General features: G+C 40.5%; 1 protein-coding gene across 1 annotated transcript in view; it reads right to left on the reverse strand.

Annotated features, from left to right (window-relative positions):
* Window positions 1-763: 763 nt before the first annotated feature.
* LOC124607272 (ATP-dependent RNA helicase abstrakt) overlaps window positions 764-25,238 on the reverse strand; it is a 145,435-nt gene continuing 120,960 nt past the window's right edge. The window contains exons 11-14 of the mRNA XM_047139550.1: window positions 17,437-17,605; window positions 7,692-7,841; window positions 1,360-1,542; window positions 764-991 (exon numbers count right to left, since the gene is read on the reverse strand). Of these exons, the coding sequence (XP_046995506.1) occupies window positions 855-991; window positions 1,360-1,542; window positions 7,692-7,841; window positions 17,437-17,605 (639 nt within the window). The 3' untranslated portion in view covers window positions 764-854. The remainder of the gene's footprint in view (window positions 992-1,359; window positions 1,543-7,691; window positions 7,842-17,436; window positions 17,606-25,238) is intronic.

Raw genomic sequence — 25,238 nt, forward strand, 5'->3', positions numbered from 1 at the left:
TAACTGGTGGTGTCCTACCACTTTATCACACAAGGGCTCATCTGACAAAACTTACTCCAAAATGATGGTGGTGGTGGTTAGTGTTTAACGTCCCGTCGACAACGAGGTCATTAGAGACGGAGCGCAAGCTCAGGTTAGGGAAGGATTCGGAAGGAAATCGGCCGTGCCCTTTCAAAGGAACCATCCCGGCATTTGCCTGAAACGATTTAGGGAAATCACAGAAAACCTAAATCAGGATGGTTGGAGACGGGATTGAACCGTCGTCCTCCCGAAAGTGAGTCCAGTGAGCTAACCACTGCGCCACCTCGCTCGGTCTCCAAAATGAGTTGTCGCTGTTTTTATAAGTGGTCTCTTTTGTTACAAGACATGTTATTTTAGGCTAAAAACTCTATTTGCCAAGTAACATCTATATACAGAACATTTTCGACTGTTTAGAGCAGGTGTTGAACCCCATGAGCCGGCTGCTGTGGCCAAGTGGTTCTAGGTGCTTCACTCCAGAACCGCACTGCTCCTACGGTCGCAGGTTTGAATCCTGCCTCAGGCATGGATGTGTGTGATGTCCTTAGGTTAGTTAGGTTTAAATAGTTCTAAGTGTAGGGGACTGATGACCTCAGATGTTAAGTAACATAGTGCTTAGAGCCATTTGAACCATTTTTTTTGAATCCCACGAAATATTCAAATGCACTTGTGGAGTACATTACTACTTTCAAAAAAATTATTACACAATAACTATGTAGTTTTCAAAAAAATACTTCACAGGGGGTTTTCAAAACACAGAAGAAACATCATTTAATTAACTTAATCTGTAAAATACAAGTAAAAAAACAGTTCTTTTAACAGTATAGTGGTATAATCTAATAATCTGCAGCATTGCTTGCAAGATAGTCTCTCCTTCCAATATTGGATGCTTGCTTGTTCTGGATAGCTTCCAGCTTTGGACAGTCAGTGATTCTATGCCCAAGGCCACCACAGTAGCTGCAGCCACGTTCATCTGAAATAAGTAGCATTATGAAGCATTCAAATTTGTCTACAAAAGTAAACATCGAATATCTACCTGCTAATATGAAAACAGGAAGGATCTAATATCAGTTCACATTCATTTGCCTTCATGACTCCTGGTAGGATTCATGACCTACTGACATCTTTCATACCAGAAAAAACTTTTAGTCATGTTTACAACTGATATTGATGTAGATAATTAGTAATTTGTCAGAAACATTAATACAGAATGACTATGTGCGATAAATTTCATTGTTTGTATTGCTTATCAAAAACACACAGTACCAGTGGCGGATACATATGAGGACGGGTGGGATGCGTGGAAATGAAAGCTGCCTTACAAATATTGCAAGTACTTACCCCCAAGCTCAAGGTATTTCTCATTTTCAGACTGAAGAGCAGCAAGGAATGGTGGAACTTTTTGCTTTGCTTCAATTAGCAAATGCTTCAGATCAAGAAGCACGGATTCATCATTAGCTTTATTGATAAATGTTGTAGCAATTCCTGTCTTGCCAGAACGGCCTGTTCTCCCAATACGATGAACTGTGGAAAAGAATGAAAAAGCAGCAAAATATTACCAGTAAGTATTTACAGCTCTCAAAAATGTCTAAGGTAACAGGGATGTGGAGGCCCAAATTTTCCAGTAGCTGTCAATAATTCCTACATATTGCTACCATAGGGATCGCGAGGAAATGATTAGATTAATTACAGCACACACAGGGGCATTTAAACAATCTTTTATCCCCACTCCATATATGAATGAAATGGGGGAAAAGCCTTAATAACTGGTACAGTGGGGTATACATCCTGTAATGTGCTGCACAGTGGTTCACAGAGTATAGATACACATGTAGATGTATATCTTGGAACAGTTTCATGCAATACTTTGATGATTAGAAGATGTACTTTAAAAGTCACTACTTTTTGATTCCAGCAAAGGAGTACTTATGTTTTTCAAGCAATATTTGCACTTTGCAGCTGTATGTAGATTTACATAGTATAGGACTACAACTGTGAATAGTGAAAAGTATTTTAAGCAGAGAAACTTCACTAACAAATACATGAACTACTTTTACTTGGTCAATTGTATTCTCTGGGTAGGACTAATATGGATTTCCCAAAAGACTTCAATTGCATGACAGAACTACAAAACTGTGATCAGCAGAAAAATATGCAGCGTTTATCCCTTATATACAGAATACTGAGCTCTGAAAGAGACTGAGTGAATTGCATGATGTGTTTGGATGATCTCATATATACACTGAATTCGACATGGGCCTTTGAAATGAGAATGCAATATAGTATCCTAATAGCATAACATGAGCACCTTGACTGATGTGAACCGAAATCGTTTCTTTCTCGTTATAAGAAGTGTTAGTAGTACTGTGTAAAACATTTATAGATGAAGTGATAAACAGCATACTGATGTCAAAAGAGGGAACATTTCACATTCTGATTGCTTATGATGCAATATTTTCACCTGGTCGCAGAAAGTGGAACTATTATTTTTCTCAGCATACTCCACAAGTGCACTGACTAGTGAACATACCTACAATGTTTCTGTATCCTGCAATGTATACAGCCTGCACTGCATCACTCAGAACACCGTCATTTAAATGATAACCACATGGTAAGTAAACATGAAAACACGCTTTAAGAAATGTCAAGTAAAAGAGATTATGGAAATAATTACCTGGGAATGACAGGTTAGCAAACTCTCTATTCTTGAAGAGTTGAACTTCCATGCATGAAACTTTAAATGTCTGGTTACTTTATACATGAGTTAATGTGATAAATATTTGACTTTCAGCATGTAAGCAAGAAAAATTTAGGAAACATTGAAAATTATGTTTAAAGTTTGATGGAAGTTGGTAAATGCTCTCGTTATGAAACACTAGATGAATATAATCTGGCTAATTGGTGCTCATTTTTAAGCAAAAGCTAGTTTTTCAAGCATCTCAATGTTTATAGTATCATATCTCCCAAACTATGAATTGTACAATGATACAAGTTTACAGGTCCATTCAGTGGTATACATGAATACTGTCTGAAACCTGTATTTCAAATAGAGAAGGTAGTAAAGAAATAATAAATTAAAATGGCATGTCTGATGCTGAAGTTTTCTGTGTGAAGAGTAAAAATGTAGTTAGCGATAAATTTTCTTTCCTTTCATCATTTTGTGAGGACGTCAGTGAGAAAAGTTTCGCAAAGGTTTGAAATTATGCATAAAGTTAGTTGGAAGTCACTCAGTGCTCTCATTCTCAAATACTGGGCTGCCTTATGACCAACACACAGTTTCTAACTGTAGTACTTGTCTTATTGTGTTAATCTTTTACTATCAGATTATATCTCTTAATGGGTAGATCATGACAGATTTTAATTTTTTTAATTTGGTCAATATTGAAAATCAAATTTTTGTTGTGTCTGGGCTTTGTTAGATAGGCACCTGCAACAGGTACTGGGTTCCAGGACACTGTTTTCCTAATATAGATTTACTACGGCGCCCAGGCATAGTTAGCTTGGCATTAGGAGAATATTGATTATACAAATGATTCATCAGGTTTTGGTGTCCTACACTTTTAAATATACAATGCCCACCTGTGTGTACTAATAACCAATGATAAGAGCATAGTTTGAAGTTCTGTTTATGCCACTGTAGGTTTCATTGATTTACCAGGTGGCAGGGTGATAGCAGTTTGCAAAATGGTGACTAATCAACAGAAAGCATTTCGTGTGTTACAATATGAGAAGAATGGAGTGGTCATATCATACATCATGCATTCTGAAGATAGTACAGCGACCAGAGCATTCTGTGGTGGTACTGACTGTTCAAGGAGACAGATTGCCTCTGTAAAGGAAAAAGCTCTAGAGTACCAGGTGTTGCAGTTGAAATAATGGAATGTGTCCAAAAGCCATTCCCTCATATGCCACAGAAATCAACACATTGTGCAAGTTGTAAATTGGGCATAATGGAGCCAACTCTGTAGAAGGTTCTGTAGAAGGTTCTGCACAAGTGAGTACAACAGAAATCATTTTGCATACATTTTCTGCAATGTTTATTGTCAAGTGATCCCAATGTCAGACAGAAATTTTGTGAGCTTTTTTGGAAAGCAATGGAAGATGATGAATCCCGCACCCTGAATCGTGTTCAGTTATGTGGTGATGTACCACACAAATGGTCAAGTGAATCATCACAATATTTTAATATGGGGCACAGAAAATACCAGTGTTGCAGTGGAGACAGAGAGAGATTCCCCAATGGTGAACATTCAGTGTTGTTTCACACAGGAAAGTGTGAAGGTCTTACTCCTATTCCTGGGAAAACTGACACAACTATAATGTACCTACCCATGTTGCAAGATTGACTGTTTCTTTAACTGACACCTGATGTCCCAAACTTTATAGTTCAGCAAGATGGAGCTCTACCTCATTGGCATGCAGAAGTGTGTAGCCATCTGAATGAGGAACTTCCGAACTGGTGGACTGGCCACTGCGCTCAAGATGATTTGAAACTCTTCAGGTGTCCCCCCCCCCCAGAACAACTACTGATCTCACAATTTGTGATAGTTTTCTTTGAGGATATGTGAAAGAATGTTTACATATCACCTTTGCCAATGACACCGACTGAACTCCACTGAACACTGATGACAATATGCTTGAGCGTGTATAGGTCGAACTTGATTAGTGCACAGATGTTTGTCATGTAACATGAGGAGAGCACGTAGAACATTTGTAATGATGTGTAAGAAACTTGAAAATATGCTTTTTCCTACAATGTATCATCCGCTGTTTTATGTAATACTTTGTGAAATGCATTCTTCCAAAAACCAATGAATTGTTTGTGACCACTCTGAATCTAAAATAAATTCTGGAAAGTGTTGTGTGTAGCACATAAGCAGAGGTGGAGGATGACTGCATCAAACTAGTTGAAATTCTGGTACCCTTTCTGTCTCCTATCTCTATCCAATAATATGTCCTACAGACCAATATCATGTAGTATACTAATGAAATGTACACTAATGGAATAATGTCAGTACTCTCAGGGGCCAGTCTCAATACTCTCACAGGGAGAACAAAACACTACACAGTATTACTTGGAAGTAACAAGGGTAGCAACAACAAATATGGAAAAAAGCCACACAGTATTCTCTACAGAAATAGATCTGAGAAAAAAGATGCTTACAGGCCCAAAATCTCAAGTCACTGGATAATTTTTTTAATCAGACAATTGCTCTGTGCACACGTATATAGGTACCACAGATCACTCAGCTTTTGGAATATTACTACTCCTCTTTATACTTCACATTTGTTTTAAATTCTCTTCTCTTCTCATATAGTCTTCTTCTTTCCAAAATCCAAAAAGTCCATTAAATAATACTACTAAAACAATGCTACACAGAAGTGCCAAAGACACTGGTATATGCATGCATATTCAAATACAGAGATATGTAAACAGACAGAATATGGCGCCGCAGTCGACAGTGCCCATATAAGACAACAAGTGTCTGCACCATCGTTAGATTGATTACTGCTACTACAATGGCAGGTCATCAAGATTTAAGTGAGTCTGAATGTGGTATTATAGTCGGCACATGGGCAGTGGGACACAGCATCTCTGAGGTAACGATGAAGCGGGGATTTTCCCCTACGACCATTTCATGAGTGTACCGTGAATGTCAGGAATCCAGTAAAACAGTAAATCTCTGACATTTCTGTGGCCGGAAAAATATTCTGCAAGAACAGGACCAACAACAACTGAAGAGAACTGTTCAACATGACAGAAGTGCAAGCCTTCTGCAAATTGCTGCAGATTTCAATGCTGGGCCATCAAAATGTGTCAGCATGCAAACCATTCAATGAAACATCATCGATATGGGCTTTCGGACCCAAAGACCCACTCACGTACCCTTGACGACTGCACCACACAAAGCTTTATGCCTGCCTTGCCTGGGCCGGTCAGCACTGACACTGGACTGTTGATGATTGGAAACATGTTGCTTGGTCGGACAAGTCTCATATCAAATTGTATTGAGCAGATAGACGTGTACGGATATCCTATGGGTATGGAGACCCACTCATGTACTCTTGATGACTGCACTACACAAAGCTTTACACCCACCTTGCCTGGGCCCGTCAGCATTGACATTGGACTGTTGATGACTGGAAACATGTTGCTTGGTCACACGAGTCTCATTTCAAATTGTATTGAGCAGATGGACGTGTACGGGTATGCTATGGGTATGGAGACAACCTCATGAATCCATGGACCCCACATGTCAGTGGGGGACTGTTCAAGCTGGTGGAGGCTCTGTAATGGTGTGGGGAGTGTAAAGTTGGAGTGATATGGGATCCCTGATAGGTCTAGAAATGACTCTGACAGGTGACACATATGTAAGCATCCTGTCTGATCACCTGCATCCATTCATGTCCTTTATTCTGACAGACTTGGGCAATTCCAGCAGGACAATGCGACTCCCCACATGTCCAGAATTGCTACAGAGTGGTTCCAGGACACCCTACTGAATTTAAACACTTCTGCTTGCCACCAAACTCCCCAGACATGAACATTATTGATTATTGAGCATATCTCGGATGTCTTGTAATGTGCTGTTCAGAAGAGATCCCCCCCCTTGCACTCTCACAGATTTATGGAAAGCCCTGCAAGATTTATGTGGTGTCAATTCCCTCCAGCACTAATTCATACATTAGTCGAGTCCATGCCACTGTTGGGGCACTTCTGCATGCTTGCAGGTGCCCTACACGATATTAGGCAGGTGTACCAATTTCTTTGGGTCTTCAGTGTGTATTCTCAAAGTTTACTTACAATGTGCATTGCTAAAAAAACTAACATAGATTAATAACAAAACCCCATGTCATTCTGTGGTGTATTGTCAAAATATAGTGCACCTGACTGCAAAATCTCATGCCCAAAACCTGTGATAGATAATATGCTAACTTCCTTCCACTCTCCTTTCTTTTTATATGAGGGATGATGTTGCCACAGTTTTGTATTGTGTGTGTGGTTTCTTTTTTCTTTTTTTACTTTTTGAGAATATTGGCTGACCCATTTATAGCCATCGTAAACAACCATGTACACAACTATAAATCCTTTGCCAACTAAACTTGTCTGTAATAATATGGCTTTAAGTATAATTATTTAACTACTTAACTGTTTATCACTTTTAATTACAATGTCATGTCGATAACATGTAACTTAAACTCTCTGCTGTTACCTCTTGTAAGTTTTGAGCATTGTAAGCTCCTTACAGTGGCAGTAGCCTCGATTCCAAATTACTGAGATTTTTTCAACTTTGTTTTTAGCTTTGTAATGGCACACAAATTAGGAAGCTATATGCTCTATTCATAGGACCATAAAGCTGAAATGCGTAGATGATAATATGCTTGTTTCTGTAATGAAGTTTTTTTGGTACTGTTTCTGTATGCCAAATCCCCCTCTCCCTTTAATTTCCTTCAATTATGAAATGAGGTACAAAAGCACAGCATGTAATGTGGCTCAAAAAATTCTGCAAGCTCTTGCATCTCTGATCCTAGGCAAAAAGGTATACTTAATTTATTACCTGTTTCTTCATGGCAATCCATGCACTCAAAATATAAAACATCCTATTGTAACAACGTGTAATAACCTCAAAATTTTTGAAGTGTGTATAAATCAAATTACTAAACTGACTCACCATAATTCTCTACATCATCTGGCATGTCATAATTAATGACATGTTGAACATCAGCAAAATCTAAGCCCTTTGATGCAACATCAGTAGCAACCAGAACATCTTTCTGTCCCTTTCGAAATGCATCCACAGAACGAGACCGTTCCTCCTGATCTGGAAAAACAGATATTTTTATCAGTTTCATACAAGACAAGCAATGTCAATAGAGAATCAGTGCATTGCCAGATGAACCACTTGATAAATTACTCATGGAAGAATGTTTTATTTTCTTTCTGCATCCCCATTTGTAGCAGGCACATGTAAACGTTTCTGACAACAATTCAATTTCGTAATCACTTTTCTTAAAACAAAAATGCTAACTTTTGTAATCTTTCCAATGTGTGACTTGGTTGACTCGACCCTTGTAATCTGTCACACATTCTCAGAAATATTTCAGCAGCCATTTTCACTGTCCTAATACCTCCATTTTTTAAAAAAATATATACCTTTTAAATTAACATTGGTGTGCTGTGTTGCTGTTATTAGTTATTGATTTTACTAGTATTAATTGTTAAAAGTGCTATTACCTCATTATTCTTTTTACCCCTCTTCCCCTACCAAACAGCAATTTTGTCATTCCAACACACTACAATCTACAAGGGAGTGCTGAAAAGGAATGCCTCCAAATTTTTCATGTGAAAACTCTTAAAGTTTTTTACATGAAACAAACGTTATTAACAATCTGTATCTTTATTCTTCATGTCTACATATTTATTTCTCTGCATAGCAATCCTGGAGATGAACACATTTCTCCCAACGAGAGACCAGTTTGTCAATACCGTCACTGTAGAATGAGTTTGTTGATGGAGCCATAACCTCACCCCTGCTTGCAGCAGTTCATCACCATCAAAGTAAAGTCCTTGAAGGTGTTCTTTCAGTTTTTGAAACAGATGAAAACCAGATGGGGATGATCTATAACAATGAACCCAAGGTATTGGACTGCTGCACATGTCGCAGTGTCCGTGTGTGGTCTGGCATTGTCATGCTGAAGGACAGTGTGCTCCATATGTGGATGACCTTATCAAATTTGTGCTCGAAGTTTTCTGAGGGTCTCGCAGTGCCTTGCAGAGTTCATGATTCTGCCTTTAGGAATGAATTCCCAATGCACCATACCTTGAACATCCCAGAACATTGGGAGCATGACTTTGCCTGCTGATGGCGTGGTATTGAACTTGTTTGGTACCAGTGATCCTTTGTGGCAGAACTCCATTGATACTCTCTTGTCTTCAGGATCAAAATGGTGAACATAGCTTTTGTAACCTGTCAATATGTTGTTATGGAATCCATCACCCTCATGCGTAATACACAAATAAAATCGCTGACAGATGGCCAGTCTCCTCTGTTTCATGTCAGGAGTGAGAATTTGAAGCACTCGCCATGCACACAGTTTTTTGTATTATAGTTCCACAATGATGGCCTATACATGCTCTCGTGGTATGCCACATGTACATGAGAGCTGCATCTATGGTATCGGATAGTTATCTCTGACAAGTTCATCTATCCATTTCTGATGAGTCTCATTGGTTGCTGTACTTGGTCATCCACTCTGAGCTCTATCACACAAGTTGAGGTTAACACTAAGGTTTCCTTTATTATGAACACTAAGAACACAAGTGGCACATTACTGATGTCAATACAATCATCACTGTACACAGTTTTCATTATTCTATGGATTTTAATTGGAAGCCCATTTTCTGCAGTTGGAAACTCGATTACAGCACACTGTTTCACAAGCACAGACATAGTTACGTTACACATCGCCATGTTACATGCTAAAATTGGAGCCCTTGGGTGGTAGACAGTTTGCAACTTGGGTCAGCGAAGAGGGAAAGTCGACTGAGTTATATGCATGACATGTATGATGGTTGACTGAAAAGTAATGCCTCCACCTTCGTAACTCTTCAACAGTTGGCAGCATTGGTATACGGCAGGTACTGGCTTGTTTCATAGCCTCTTCTCTACAGTTCCAGTTGGTGGGAAGCCTCAGCACTGAACAGTTGTGTTGTTACAGTGTAAAGTATGGAACCCTGTGCAGACAGACGGTCAATGCGATTTAAGCAATGTGCAGTCATTGAATTCTTGACAGCAGTAGGTATCTCCCCAAAGGAGATCCATCAGAGAATGAAAGCAGTTTATGTTGATTGTGTTGATGTGAGTACTGTAACCACCGAGTTTCACATACAAAATGTTGACAGGCTGATTCAGGACGATTGTCGTATAACCCAGAGAGAAACTGCAAGCACAATTGGCATTTCACAAGAATGTGTGGGTCACATTATTGCTTTGCTTGGCTATTGGAAGATCTGGATGCGGAAACAGGGCATTGACTTCTTCCGTGACGACTTCGGAAAACTTGTTCATCGTTGGCAGAAATGTATCCAATGGGCTGGTGATTATGTGGAAAAGTGAATATTGGTAATTAAAGACCAGATTCTAAGGATTATTTCTGCATATGATATATTAAAATATTCCCATCCAAACACAATTAAAGAAGGTGGTGGCATTACTTTTCATCCTACCCCCGTAACGCTCGTACTGATATTCAGAACAGAATCTAAAGTTTGGAGGCTTTAGTTTTCAGCACGTCCTTATATATACACTTTTTAAACTCACAAAATCTTTGACCCTAGGCATGTATCAATAGTAAAATAGATATATATTACTATTTTGAAAGCAATTGACCACCCTTTGTTTTTACAATACAGGCACGTCTGCAATCATTTCTTGCAAGAAAACTGAATAACAAATACTCTTAATTACTGAAGAAACCTTTCATACACTCCCAGAAAAAAATGCAACACCCTCAACGACTGTGTTCACTACCACCTGGGCATAATACATGTATACTGAGGGGTTATAGTATAAGTTATTCATATCTCAAGGTCATCGGCGATCAGATGGCTCTCGGGAAGACTGTCTGTGCACCCTCTGTTTTGACCCTGCAGGCAAAGAGGTGAACGGTGTTTGGTACATCCACCATTACAGGGCACAGCCATGCCACACTGGTTAGTATGTATTCCTGTGTACAGCTGCAGACATTTGAACAAGATCACACTGTGAGACTGCAGGAAGCTGGCTGGTTGTATGAAGAGATTACTGTACAGGTTGGGCACAATGCATCAATGGTGTGTTGCTGCTTTCAGCAGCAGTCTGTGGAACATCCTTACAACCATAAACCAGGTTTTAGACATTTGCATAGTATAGGAGTACATCAAGATCAATGAATTACATATGCAATTGTGGCTGACATAACATCATCGGAGGACGTAATCCGGGCACATGTTGCACCTTCGGTGTCCGCTGCATCCATTGGGAAGTCTCTGCTTGCAGCAAGATTAAGATTACAAGTCTCTCTGGCCAGGCTACCACTTTACCACACACCATCAAGCATGGCTACTCTGGTGTCATTTAGAGAGTTGACTGGAAAGTGGAATGGTGCTCTTGTTTGTTTGTTTTGTTTTTGGATGCAAAAAGCAAATGAGGTCATACGCACCCAAGGAATGGTGCTCTGTTGTCATTGGTGAGGAGAACAGGTTCTGTCTATATGTGAGCAGCGGATGTACATGTTCATCGTGTAGACCTCGTGAGCTGCCTATTCTGGAGCGCATTTCCCCATGCCATCCAGGTCCCATCCCAGGCTTCATGGTGTAGAAGGCCATCCACTACAACTCGGGGTCACATTTGGTGTATCTGCAGCGTAATGTAACCAGTGCCTATTACATTGCCACTGTCATGTCTTTGATAGCAAGGTGATGTGCTTGTTCAGGACAATACACGTCTCTATACAGCTGATGCGATGCAACATGCTTCTTGTGGTGTACAGCTGCCCTGGCCAGCAACATCATCAGAGCTTACACTAATTGAACACATGTGGGAATGATGAAGTGGGAATACAATCCATTCTCCAGAGCCTGCTAAAATCACTGTCAAATTGCAACAAAATGTGCAAGATGCTTGGGAAAGTCTATTGCAGGATGCCATTCAGCACCTTTATGATGATTTGCATGTTAGAACACACGCCTGCATAGCTGCCAGAGTGAAGTACACTGTATTATTATTATTATTATTATTATTATTATGTCTTTCCTTTCTCAGACGTTATGTCTGGTTAAAAATGCAAAGTGACGCGGACCTTGATCAAGCGTGACTTCCTTTTAACTGTACGGTGTATGTTATATTGCATTTAGGAACTTTCGGGTAATTGAACATGTATCAATAATTACAGATTTCTGTAGTTGTATATATACATTTGGATTCAGTGTATTGCGTTGATGTACTGGTGGATATTGTGTGGTATGACTCCTGTAGCTGATAGTATAATTGGTATAATGTCAACTTTATTCTGATTCTGCATGTCCTTGACTTCCTCAGCCAGTTGGATGTATTTTTCAATTTTTTCTCCTGTTTTTTTCTGTATATTTGTTGTATTGGGTATGGATGTTTCGATTTGTTGTTGTTATAACCTTTAATCACCAATAATTGCGTGGATATTCAAACACACTCACTTAGAAACAATAGCTCGTTACATGATAACAACTCAGTATCTCTTATTCGACTGCTGTGCCGTGACAAGCGGCCGGCGCCGTTAGAAGGTAGGTGGCGCTCCCGCGCTCAGCCGAGTTGCGGAGCGCCTCTATCACCGTTTGCGCGTACTGTCGTGGCGGCACTGTTAAATGTCGTGGCACTGTCACAACACTTTAACCCCCTTGAAAAAAAAAAAAAAAAAACACTTCCTTGGAGACATGGACAGTGCGGAGACATCCATGGCCTCTTGTGAGGCCCCCAGAAGATCCCGCGGAGAGACACGAGAGTATGGTCGAAAATGTCCAGGACGGAAGCTCGTGCGTGGAACGTGCCTCCTGGATGAGATGATGGGTGAAAACTCCGCAGCAGCATCCATAGGTGTCGTGGACCTGGGGGTGTGCTCCAGTGAGACGGGTCCCGGAGAAGGCGGCGTCGCGACTGGGGCCGGTTCCGGCATACTCGGAAGCGGTAGCGACGTCGGCTGCATTAACACGTACGGTAGATCGGCAGCAGCGACAGGACTGGCTTCTCGGGCTGGTGGAGGCGAAGGAAGGGGCGGTGGCACCGGCGTGGCCACCACTCGTGGGCGCATTTGGTCGTAATGGCGAACAACCATGTCATCGTCCGTACGTATTTCACAAAGCCGGCGGCTGCGAAGAGCCTTGAGCACCCCTGGAATCCATTTAGGGCGAGATCCATACCCTCGTGCCCACACGTCGGCGCCCACCGAGTATTTTCCCGCACTAGGGGACACAGCACAAGGCCTGACAGGGTGAAGCAGGTGCAGTAGAGTGCACGGTTGGCGGCCATGCAAGAGTTCAGCAGGGCTGCGATCACCCAGAGGTGTGAAGCGATAAGAACTCAGAAATTGCAGCAGAGCGTCATCTGTGGAAAAATCACTAAGGAATTTTTTCATCTGGCTTTTGAAAGTGTGGACAGGGCGCTCGACCTCCCCATTCGATTGCAGATGGAAGGGCAGTGCTGTAACATGATGAATCCCTTGTCCAGTACAAAAATCACGGAAGGCCTGCGAAGACAACTGAGGGTCATTGTCCGAGACGATCGTGGATGGAAGACCTTCTAGCGCAAAGATTTTGGACAATGCCAGCGTCGTCGCCGCAGTGGTGGGCGACGGACATCGAACAACAAACGGAAACTTTGAGAAGGCGTCAATCAACAGTAGCCAATAACTACCGAGGAAGGGGCCGGCAAAGTCAGCATGCACCCGTTCCCATGGCTGCGCCGGATCAGGCCACGGAGAGGGCATTGTACGAGGTGCAGCCAGTTGTTGAGCACACTGACCACATGCAGCAACCATGTGGGCGATGTCCGAATCAATACCGGGCCAATAAACATGCCTGCGGGCCAGGGACTTAGTCCGAGAAATACCCCAATGGCCTTCATGTAACAGTTTGAGAACATCTTTCCGAAGAGAGGCTGGCACCACGACCCGTGGAGATGCGCCATCCGTGGCCAGAAGACCAACACCATCACGAACAGACAAACGAAGGCGCAAGGCATGGTAGTTGCGAAGGGGATCCGATGCCCGGCCCTTGGTCCTGTCTGGCCAACCCCGTTCAACAAAACCGATCACCTGACGCAGGACCGGGTCCCGCGCAGTAGCCGACACGACCTGCGAACCTGTAAGTGGAAAACCCTCAACCGCATGATGTTCTTCCTCATCAATGTGGAAACAGAGTAGTTCATCACGATCGAAAACCGAGTCGGGGCCCATCGGCAATCGCGACAATGCGTCAGCGTTGGCGTGCTGGGCCGTGGGGCGATAGTGAATCTCATATTGAAAATGAGACAAGTATAAGGCCCAACGTTGCAGGCGGTGACCTGCCTTATCCAGAAGTGACGCCGATGGGCTGAACAGAGAGACCAGCGGCTTGTGGTCGGTGATGAGGTGAAACTTAGAACCATACAAAAAAATGCTGAACTTTTTTAGAGCATAAATGATAGCGAGCACCTCCTTTTCGATTTGAGAGTAATGCCATTGCGCATCGTTGAGGGTCTTGGAAGCATAGGCGATGGGTCGTTCCGACCCATCCTCATACCAATGGGTGAGAACAGTCCCTAGGCCATACTGTGACGCGTCAGTCGCCAGAACCAAATGCTGACCCGGACGGAATGTGCAAGACAAGGCGTCGACTGCAAATGAGCCTTCCGGCGGACCAAAGCCTGCTCGCACTCGTCGGACCAACAGAAAGGGACGTTTTTGCGTAACAGTTGATGCAGAGGATGAGCTACCGCTGCCGCGGATGTAATGAATTTGTGATAATAAGCCTTCTTGCCTAGAAACGCCTGAAGTTCCTTGACCGTAGACGGCTGGGGTAGAGCGTTAATGGCCGCAACGTGCTGACATAGAGGACGTATACCCTCACGGGACAAGTGGAAACCAAGATACACAATGGAGGGTTGAAAGAACTGTGACTTGTCCAGATTGCACCTCAACCCAGCCGAATGCAAAACCCGAAACAGTGAACGCAAAGTGCGAAGGAGCTCCTCAGTGGAGGCCCCTGTGACAACAATGTCATCCAGATAGTTTATGCAGCCGCGAACGGAAGCCGTGAGCTGTTCCAAAAAACGCTGAAAAATGGCCGGCGCGCTAGCGATGCCAAATGGTAACCACTGGTACTGATACAACCCACAAGGAGTGTTGATGACGAGAAATTCCTTGGAAGAAGCATCCAACGGCAACTGATGGAATGCCTCCGATAAGTCAAGTTTGGAAAAGAACTGGCCCCCAGCGAGCTTGGCAAATAACTCCTCAGGACGGGGAAGAGGATAAGTGTAAATGAGGCTCTGAGCGTTTACAGTGGCTTTAAAATCACCACACAATCGCAGACTCCCATTTGGTTTAGAAACCAGCACGATTGGCGATGCCCATTCGCTGGAGGTAACAGGAAGGAGAATCCCTGAAGCTGTTAACCTGTCTATCTCAGCCTTGACAGGTGCACGCAATGCCACCGGAATAGGGCGTGCCCGGAAAAACTTAGGGCGAGCTATAGGTTTAAGAGTAATGGGGGCTTCAAAATCCTTGGCACGACCCAGACCAGCAGAGAACACGGACAAAAATTCAGAACACAATCCATCCAGCTGTTGATATGGAATATCCTCAGACATGAGGTGCACATCATCATCAATGGAGGACCCGAACAACTGGAAAGCATCATAACTGAACAGGTTTTCAGTGCCCGCATGATCCACCACATAAAACGTGAGGGGCCTAGCAACAGACTTGTAGGCAGTGGAAGCATCAAACTGGGCAATGATAGGAATTTTCTGTTTATTATAAGTTCTCAGATTTCGCGTAACTGGAGACAAGGGTGGGGAGCCCAACTCCAAATACGTGCGAGAATTAATGAGAGTTACTGCAGAGCCAGTGTCCACTTGCATGAGAATGTCTTTATACAGAACACGAACAGTAACAAACAACTTATTTGTTTGAGAAAGCACACAGTTAACATCCATGTCCGATGCCTCGTCCTCGTCGACAGGAACTTTAGGGGACTGACACACAGAAGCAATGTGGCCATTTTTCCTACATGAATTATACGTCGTTTTGGACACGCGGCCCTGTCATGCTGTACGAAACAACGTGGACAAGAAGGAAGTGCGGAACGAACCTGCTTCTGTGGTTGCTGTTTTCGCTGCAAGCGTTGCGGCGCAACGCCGCCACATCTTCATTCTCCTGTGAAGCAGGCAAATTGTCCGTGTCGAAAGTTGACTGTACAGCACCTACATCACACCACGCGTCTATTTGCGCGCCAGCAGCATGGGACACTTCAAAGGATTGGGCGATGCTTAGAACTTCCGACAACGACGGGTTTGGCAGTTGTAGGGCACTTTGCCATACTTCTTTATCAAGAGCAAGCCGTAGAATAGCATCCCTAACCATTTAATCAGCATAAGACTCATGATGAGTGTGCGTGACAAACTAACATTTCCTACTCATACCGTGTAGTTCCGCCGCCCAAGCCCGGTAAGATTGATGGGGCTGTTTACGACACCGGTAGAACGCCACGCGGTCGGTAACGACGTGGGTGTTTTTTCGGTAATAGTTAGGCAATAAGTCACACATTTCTTGGAAGGACAGAGAGGCAGGTTCCCGTAGAGGGGCCAACTGAGATAGCAGCTGATAGATCCGCGGGGAAATCCAAGATAGAAATAACGACTTACACATAGGAGCGTTGACAACGCCGAAAGCCAAGAAGTGTTGCCGCAAACACTTCTCATAATCCTCCCAATCTTCAGCGGCCTCATCATAAGGAGGGAATGGAGGCGGAGAAGAGGAAGACAGACGATGAGTAAGCGACGTCGACAACGCCTGAATAGCAGCCATCAGCTGTGTTTGTTGTTCAATGAGCGCTTGCATAAGCTGTTCCATGTCTGCCCCGTTATGAACACACAAATCCACAACGCAGTGAAAATATCCGACCTCGTCGCCAAAAAGTATTATAACCTTTAATCACCAATAATTGCGTGGATATCCAAACACACTCACTTAGAAACAATAGCTCGTTACATGATAACAACTCAGTATCTCTTATTCGACTGCCGTGCCGTGACATGGGGCCGGCGCCGTTCGTAGGTAGGTGGCGCTCCTGCGCTCAGTCGAGTTGCGGAGCGCCTCTATCGCCGTTTGCGCGTACTGTCGTGGCGGCACTGTTAAATGTCGTGGCACTGTCACAACAGTTGTGGTAATTTCTTCTTTTATTGGTGAGTATGATGTCAGGTTTGTTATGTGGTGTTGTTTTATCTGTTATAATGGTTCTGTTCCAGTATTATTATAATTATTATATTATTATTATTATTATTATTATTATTATTATTTGCTTTTGCAGCCTCATTGGACCACTTTAGTCAACCATTTCCTGGTCCTCTTCTTCAGTAAGTGCATGTTTTGTATATATATACACACTGTATATTGATGTGACTGGACAATCTTTATTGGGACGTGTGTTTCATTTGGTCTGAATTTGTTATCATACACACCTAAAACAATTAACAAGGTGGCATATAACTTGTCAATAAATTGACCTTGTCCTTAAGGGTGTTGCATTTTTTCCACATGTGTACATTTTTAAAAACTATTTACTCAAACACTCCAAACTACGTCTGACTATACTGTTCAGGACATGAACTAATGCTAATTAGTACATAAAATTTAAATATCAACCTTTGCCACCATGAATGGCCACTGCTTCTACTCCCTTTAGCAGCAAATATTCATGTATAGCATCCACATCTTGTTTCTTTTCAGCAAATATCAGAACAGGAGGAGGAGTCTTCTGGAGACATTCCAGAAGATAAACAATCTTTGCTTCTTGTTTCACATATTCAACTTCCTGGAAAGAACTCAGTAATTAGTATGCTGGGCCAATAAACTTACCTGTTTAACACCTGTACAAAACAATAAGAACAATATCTGTCCAGTTTCCAATGGCTGCACGTAAAGTACAAATAATCAAGAAAATTTGTTGCCTAAAAAGAGGCAGCTGAAAAAACAGTACTGAAATGTCAACTCATCCACCACTTAATGATAACAAATCTGTTAATAAGTTATGAATAGTAAAGTTACATGATAATGCTCGTAAGGTACACACAGTATCTCAAGATGAATAGTGAATATTCAGGGATATGACAGGAACAATCATTTGAAGCAAAAAGCTTTGTATGGACATATGCTAAACATAACATGTTATCCCAAGAGTGCACAAATACATTAAAATTGAGGGTGGGATATTTGAAAATTTATAGTGAACCTTGCAACAGCTATAATGTGAGTTCCACAATAATACTTAGTGGAAAATGTTTAAAAAATATATATATTATTCAATTGATACTTCATAATATGCATGCTAACTGTTGTATATGTGCATGCCTGACAATGTACTGAATAATACAGAAAATAAATAATGATGTACATTAATTGTGTTCAGTCTTGGAAACCATTTGGAATAGAGCATTGTCTATATGAAGTTTTGCTTCAAATGATCGTTCCTGTCATATCGCTGAATACTGACCAGTTGACCACTCCCCCTGGGATACCCAGTATATTTCCTAAAAATACACACCTTAATGGGAAACGAGAAACAACCACTCGTAGATTTACTTGGAGAGCAATCCAGTACACATGGAGACAAGCTGCAGAGTATGAAATGAAATGGTGTAACCATCAAGGCAAGCAGCTGTATCTTAACTTACCGACAATTATGTATAAGGAGCTCGATAAGTAGGTAACGTGAGATGTAAATCTGCAAAAGTCAATGATGAACTCAAAGGAAGTAAGTTCTTCACTGTTCAAGGCAGAAATTACAATGGTCATAAATTTTTTTTTATTTTCTGCAGATTTATGGGGGAGAAGTCTACTATCTAATTTGGCTTACTGCAAACAGATACCTGGCACATCACAATGCTAGCAGAATCTTTTAATGGGCACTTTGAAGCTACAGTTTATAATTTGAGAAGTACACCATAGACTTTATCCATAACCCCCCCTTCCCTGACCCCCAACGTGAGGTAAAACTTACATTCTTGGACTCCAAATTCAGACACCATGTTGTTCCTGAGGACAATATGCCACTAGAAGAGAAATTTCATCTTCCTTCAGCTTTGGGAACACAGGTGTTGAACAAGATGTTGAACATCAACTGATAAATGTAATATTCAGTTAACTGAGTTACTGAGTCTCACAATGTTGTTCTTTGAAGAAGAAATAAACATAGAAACAACTGCAACTAGTGACCTAATCAACATCTTGAGAAAGTACAATTAATTAAGCCTTTTTTTGCATTATGAAAAGTAACTTTAAACAAGGAGAAGTGAGAGGTTCAGAGACTGGAAGGGACTATGAGGTACTGTAAAGATCAAAATGCGTTAAAGACACAATTAACTGAGCGGCCAAATTAATCTTATTAAAAGATAATTAATATACCTTGTCTGCACTGTGATAGAACCAGTTTTTTCCTTAGATTTCAAAATTTATACTTGGGAGAACTCCAGCACAGTTACATAGCTATAAGACAAAAACCCATTATAAAAGAATCCTGGCTCAGAAGATAAAGCAAAATTTCAGAAATTGTTATTTAAATTCATATATAAATGGAGGCAGTATGCTATTGTTAATACGTCTCATGAGAACTGGGGTACCACATCACATACAACCAGATACAACACAGACAGTAAAGCTGCATCTAAAGACAATGACAAAGCACCTGAAATTGGAAAACCCAGCAAAACATTTGATTGTGGAAAGCTGAAGAACAAAGACATCAAAGAAAATCCTGTAACGAATAAAGGAAGCACTAGCTGCTGATGCTTGAAATTCTGCTGACAGTGTGGAACTAAACAAAGTTATTCAACCTAAAGTTAGTGAAAATGTGGCTGGATTCTGAATGATAATTATTGAACAGCTTTAGAGCCATATTTCGTATTGGAATTGTGATAGGATGCCTGACTACTAGAATGGCTGTTAATATGACCTATATGGAATGCTGCTCTAGACTGCCTAGTACGACTGTGGTGAACGAGACCATGCAAGGGCTGCATATTGATTCACAACATATCTGTAATATGTATAGGACAGAATTAAATACTTATAAAAATGCAAAAGTACCCCCTAATAAGCCCCCAGGAGATGGTATTGCTTACTTTTACAGTTATTACTAAACCAGAGTTTGAGATGAACATGTGAAGTCTTGAGCTTACAGAAATTTTCAATGAGATGAACTAAAAATCAGAGCTCACTGTAGTCTTTTCTCCATAGCTACCTAGATGTAATATTCAGCAACACCTACTGATGTAACACAGTAGCGCACAAGAGTATTCATTGATGTCATATAGAACAATTTTCTGGGTAATTCCACACGTAGACACAAAGTATTCATTGCACAGACACACTGTAAGGAAAATATCATGTGTACATCCTTGAATTTCATGTAGGTAATTATTTAAAAAGTGAGGTATGCTAACAACAGACTCACAACACATTTACTCTCTTATGATTCAATTAAAATTTGAATATAATAGCAGGATTCATAAATATAATACTATGAATAAAAATAGCCTTCACTGTGCTTACTCTTGCACAGGAGGTGCAAGATATGCAGCCACAAAAATATTTCACCACCTCCCCTGTCAATTAAAGGCACTGGCAGATGTGAAAGTTTTGAAAACAAATTAAAATCATTTCAATTTGGCATTTCCTCCTACTCCATACAGGATTTTTTTTAGAAGATAGTATTTATGTTATTGGATTATATTTATCAAATTTTATTGTACATTTTTTTTAACCAGTAAAGTAAAGCACCTGCATGAAGTCATATTATCACAGTGAAAATGAATCCTAGCTAGAAACCCACTTCATGGAAGTTGTCAAGAATATGGTCCATGGAAAATGCAAAAAATACAGTGGCAGTGAGGCCACAGGGCATACAATAGACACATTATGTTGATAGCAATGGAGAAAAGTGTTACACTCAGAAACCAATCCTACAGTCCTTCATTCTCTTGTTCATGTTGATTACTGTGGACCACTCCAATCCTGACAGAGAGAAGCAAAGTTAAACACAAAGACTGGAAGAGAACCCAGAATCCTCCACTGTGGTACACAGACAGGATGTAGTACAACCACTGGATGGACCACTCCAATCCTGACAGAGAGAAGCAAAGTTAAACACAAAGACTGGAAGAGAACCCAGAATCCTCCACTGTGGTACACAGACAGGATGTAGTACAACCACTGGATGTAACATGCTCTCTTTAGCTTAAAAAAAAATGATTGAATGACAATGTACGAATCAATATGGTACTCTGTGTTATGTACAGAATGATAGACTCCTCCATGGATTTGCAGGACAGGAAAACAGACCAGTATTATGGTGGCGCCATGATATGTGCGCCACACAGCACTGATTATGGTTGGCAAAACTGTGTGACAGGTGCTCTTCCCCAACACTCACTTTGCATGCAGCTGGTAGTTTCAGCATACCCATAACAGAGATGCACACTCCCTCACTGGTGTGTGGTCACTGAGTGGCCCTGTCATGCGGCTGAGGAAACGTGGACTCTACACAACTTTGTCCCACCATTGCAGCACTAATGGGTCCTGCAAGCTTTGGGATGTATTTAGAATTAGAACTTCTTTGTAGCTGTCGAATCTCCATATTTTCTACAGTGAAAGTGTATGCTGTACATCCGAGATTCATCAAATATGACTGAGTAAGATTACATGTAATGAAAATCAAACTACTAATTAAAATACTCAATGTTATTTGAGGTCAATGATTTAGTTGTGGAATTGTAAATTTACATGAATGAACAGCTAATGAAATAATGCCAACACTCAGTCGGCAGATAAAATTGCACTGACACTTAGACATATTTTGGACAGAACAAAGGAAGATTTATGTTGAGGTGTGTGACAAATTCTTGTTATTGTCAACTTCATTTATAATTAACAAAAAAAAACTTCACTCCAGCTACACTATATGCTGGCTCTCAAAAGTAAATCATGCAAATGAACTACAAGGACTTGTCTAGTTGATTATACTAACTCCACTGACCAGAAAGAGGAAGGAAGCGCAATACTTAGGGCATTATTCAAATAAGTTTCTATCTCAATAATTATTCAAATAACAGATCATACAAACAAATTATTTGTAACTTAAATAAAGAGTAACGCAGAATGTCACTGTATTTTCTTTGTTTACTTCTTGTACAGAACTCTCTAACTGTGTTTGTTTCCTTTGTTGAGTGCAGTTTCTTTCTGTTTGATAAGTTACTTTTTAATGGTTTGTTCAGAAATGCACCTTGAGGGCTTAGTGGTTAAGTTACAGATTATGAAACTGAAAGTTAGTGGTCTGATCCCATATTGGTCCTTTGATTTTTTCTATTATTTATTGCTTCTTTCATCTATAACAGTGCAATAAGTGCCAAAATCAAGTTCACTGTGTTTCAGAGTATATGTTGAACTGTAGGTCTACTTTTAACTGGATGAAAAAGTCAGTTCAGAGGCAGGAAGAAGGCAAGGGCACATCACCATGGCTAATAAAGCAATGCAGTGTTCAAACCAACATATTGGTTGAGTGCAGCTGCACTTGCTTTACAGTGTAACAAATGCAACATAAAGATACTCCACTGGCAAATGGCCCTAGCAGTTACACTATTGACATGGCCCAATTTAACTAACTTTGTATTGCTAACACTTTTGGATGGGGATGTCTTGTTATGTTTGTAGAGCTAAAAAATGAATGAACAAAGTAAAACCTCAATGGTAGTAATTAACATCAACACATTTTAAGTCTAAAGTCTCCTAAAATATTTGTGGAAAGCTGCTGCATGTCTACAGTTATCCCAAAATGTTTAGGGCTAACTCTTAATAACCTTTCCATTGGCAGCTGGAATAGTTTTTCTATGCAACATGCAACAATTCAGTCTTGAGATATAAAAGTTTTGGAAGAGACACTGGAAGTACAAAAAATAGTTCATAATATTGCAGCACATTGCCAACTTTTTTTTATTGAGAAAGTGTCGAGATGATTGGAAGACTTTTTTATGCCTTTCTACACCAAACACAATTATTGTGCTGTCTACCCATGATTTAAAAACAAATAGTTCACCTATATTGCTGCCCATGAACAAGGGAGGCTTACAACAAACTGTAAACATACAACAGCCAAAGAAATATTGAAGAAAAAGTAAAAAGAAAATTTATTTAGAATGTGACTTGGGACCTGAAACTATCATGGAACTATTTGCCAAAACTACAGTGGAATTGATGATTTCTCAATTTTTGTCCAAAAAGACTGTGATTCAAAAGTCTTATATCATTATCTTGAAATAAAGATGATTTCACAAGCTATAACACTCTGATATCACCTTTGACGATGCTGGACGTATTTTCTTCTGTGTCACAATGACAAATCTTTGAAAATCAAATAAAGGTTCTCGCGAGATATTTAAAAATGGAGTTGTTTTGAAAACAAATTTAAAATCAACAAAATGTACATTTGTTTAATTTAATAAATGAAAAGGAGGCGGAGCAATAAACATCATTGGGTTTCAAATTACCTATTATTTGTAATGTTTTTTATTCATAGATGATGAACAAATGTTTTTATCTATGTAAATGAATAATGTTTCAGAAAAATATTTTTATTTCTTATTCATGACTAACAAACAATAATTTTTATCTGTATAAGTTACTCATCATTCAAATAAATTTTGCCTAACTTCGGGCATAGGAAAGCACACTGCTCATGTACACACTACAAATTCGCAGCCTATGTGCAAGTGAGTGCGAGTGTGAGATGTCTGCATGGCTGTGGACTAGAGCATGACATCCATGTGGCTCTTGATATGCACTCACTCGCTCATGTTATTAGACAAGACAGCATCGGTTGTCTTCGGCAACTTTCACTGATGTTTGCTCTCTTTTGCACAGGACTTTAGTGTGCTGTCAAGGGGCACAAAAGTAGGTACGCATCTTATATATATGCACAATCCTAGGAGTGAAGTCCCAGTAGCAAACAACAATTGCCTCACAAGGAGAACATGGCAAGTGCCATAACACAATTTCCCAGAAACTTCGCTCAGTGGAAGAGGAGCCAAAGTAAGCAAACACGTGTCTTGGCTTATCCACAGGTATTCAATCACTTTTGAGAAAATGACAGTCAAAGTTTTCAATCTAATTTAGAGCCTTTTAGTGCAAAATATGATCAGCACAACTGGTGGCACAGTGGCTAGCATCGTGGCCTTTGACTTTTGAATCTTATGTTTGAAACCCAATTATCGTTTTTATTTTATTTTTTCATTTATCTATCCATGTCCATAGAAACTTACTACATGAATGTTTCTTACCAAGTTATAGGATACAAGGGCATTATATTATATATATTATTATATTAATTTTGTGGCAAATCATGCATGACGGATCACTGTTCTGAAAACTGGCACTCACAACTGATTAGTAAACAATAAACACTATAGGAATTTCACCAAAAACAATTTCAAATAATTTTTACATTTTTAAGTCATTTACCAAATGTACAATCACTAGACGAATAAGGACAATGGTATTTCAATATACAGAGTGATTCAAAAAGAATACCACAACTTTAAAAATGTGTATTTAATGAAAGAAACATAATATAACCTTCTGTTATACATCATTACAAAGAGTATTTAAAAAGGTTTTTTTTCACTCAAAAACAAGTTCAGAGATGTTCAATATGGCCCCCTCCAGACACACGAGCAATATCAACCCGATACTCCAACTCGTTCCACACTCTCTGTAGCATATCAGGCGTAACAGTTTGGATAGCTGCTGTTATTTCTCGTTTCAAATCATCAATGGTGGCTGGGAGAGGTGGCCGAAACACCATATCCCTAACATACCCCCATAAGAAAAAATCGCAGGGGGTAAGATCAGGGCTTCTTGGAGGCCAGTGATGAAGTGCTCTGTCACGGGCTGCCTCGGGTAGTTTGGTTTTCAGCCAAAACCTAGTCAACAGCGCCTCAAGCGAACAAATGTACAACTAAATGAAACTTTATAGCTCCCTTAATTCGCCGACAGATAGTGCTTAGCTCTGCCTTTTGTCGTTGCAGAGTTTTAAATTTCTAAAGTTGTGGTATTCTTTTTGAATCACCCTGTACAATGGAAAATATATTCTATGGGCATGGGTAGATAAATGAAAAAAAAAATAAATAAATAAATAAATAAATAAAAATAATAATCGGGTTTCGAACACGGAGCACAGAAGCATGAACCCATAACACTAGCCACTGTGCCACCACTTTGGTTGGACTGTTTACTTGCCAAAAGGCACATAAATTAACTCAAAAACTTTGACCATAATTTTCTCAAATATGGTTGAATATCTACTGATAAGTCAAGACGTGTTTGCTTATTTTGATGCCACTCCCACTGAGCGAAGTTTCTAGGAAATTGGGTTATGGCACTTGCAGTGTTCTCCTCGT

Source organism: Schistocerca americana, chromosome 3 (genome assembly GCF_021461395.2).
Source record: "Schistocerca americana isolate TAMUIC-IGC-003095 chromosome 3, iqSchAmer2.1, whole genome shotgun sequence".
Lineage (NCBI taxonomy): Eukaryota > Metazoa > Arthropoda > Insecta > Orthoptera > Acrididae > Schistocerca > Schistocerca americana.